At 32.9% G+C, this 1061-nt stretch overlaps 1 protein-coding gene across 1 annotated transcript in view; it reads right to left on the reverse strand.

Moving 5' to 3' along the window:
- The window catches only part of LOC107687252 (citron Rho-interacting kinase-like), a gene marked incomplete at its 3' end in the record, with an annotated part of 75577 nt that overhangs the window by 5268 nt on the left and 69248 nt on the right, over positions 1 to 1061 (reverse strand). The window contains exon 33 of the mRNA XM_016484508.1: positions 4 to 65. Within this exon, the coding sequence (XP_016339994.1) occupies positions 4 to 65 (62 nt within the window). The remainder of the gene's footprint in view (positions 1 to 3; positions 66 to 1061) is intronic.

Below are 1061 nucleotides of genomic sequence, written 5' to 3' on the forward strand. Positions count from 1 at the left end.
AGCAGGAAGACCGCAGGTCGCCGGTAAACACGGGGAACACTTGGGGTGACAGAGAGTACGACACTCTGACCGAGAGAAAAGAAGATAAAGAGTACACAGAGAAAATTGAGAGAGAGAGAGAGAGAGAGAGAGAGAGAGAGAGAGAGAGAGAGACAAGAGAAGACAAAATGAACACATTCTCTACTAGTCATTTCTTAATTTATGGGCCACACAGAACACTTTTGTGGGAAGTGAAATAAAAAAAAACAGGGTCTTCATATGTGTGTGTGCATCTTTTAATTTTTAGATGCAATTTTAGGTGCAACAGACACAAACAGTGCATGTTTACTTGGAGAAACAATGGAAAAGCATCACAAAAATGAGTTCTATGTGAAGAGGCCCCTATTAAATTACTGTGTCTCTACAATGCCATTCAAAAAATTGTAGTAAGCTTTTTTGAAGAAATTAATACTCTTATTCATCGCAGATGGATTCAATTTATCAAAAGTCACAGTAAAGACATTTATAATGTTGCAAAAGATTTCTATTTAAAATAAATGCTGTTCTTTTGAACTTTCTATTCATCTGTGAATCCTGAAAAATAAAATGTATTCCACAAAAATATTGTGCAGCACAACTGTTTTCAAAATTGATGATAATCAGAAATGTTTCTTGAGCAGCAAATCAGCATATTAGAATGATTTCTGAAGATCATGAGACACTGAAGACTGGAGTAATGATGCTGAAAATACAGCTGCGCATCACAGAAATAAATTACAGTTTAACAGATTTTAACATCATCACAGAAATACATTACAGTTTAACAGAGATTAACATAGAAAACAGCTGTTTTAAATTATAATATTTCACAATTTTTACTGTATTTTTGATCAAATAAATGCAGTCTTGGTGAGAAGAAGAGACTTTTGAATGGTAGTGTATGTAACCATATTATTGGTGAGCAATAATAGTATATGTAACCATATTATTGGTTAGCTCACTTCTCAGAAGTGCAAAAAAATCTAAATATTGAAAAAATCATCTTTAAAGTTGTCCAAATTAAGTTCTTAGCAATGCATATT

Source organism: Sinocyclocheilus anshuiensis, unplaced genomic scaffold (genome assembly GCF_001515605.1).
Source record: "Sinocyclocheilus anshuiensis isolate Anshui unplaced genomic scaffold, SAMN03320099.WGS_v1.1 scaffold745, whole genome shotgun sequence".
Classification (NCBI taxonomy): Eukaryota; Metazoa; Chordata; class Actinopteri; order Cypriniformes; family Cyprinidae; genus Sinocyclocheilus; species Sinocyclocheilus anshuiensis.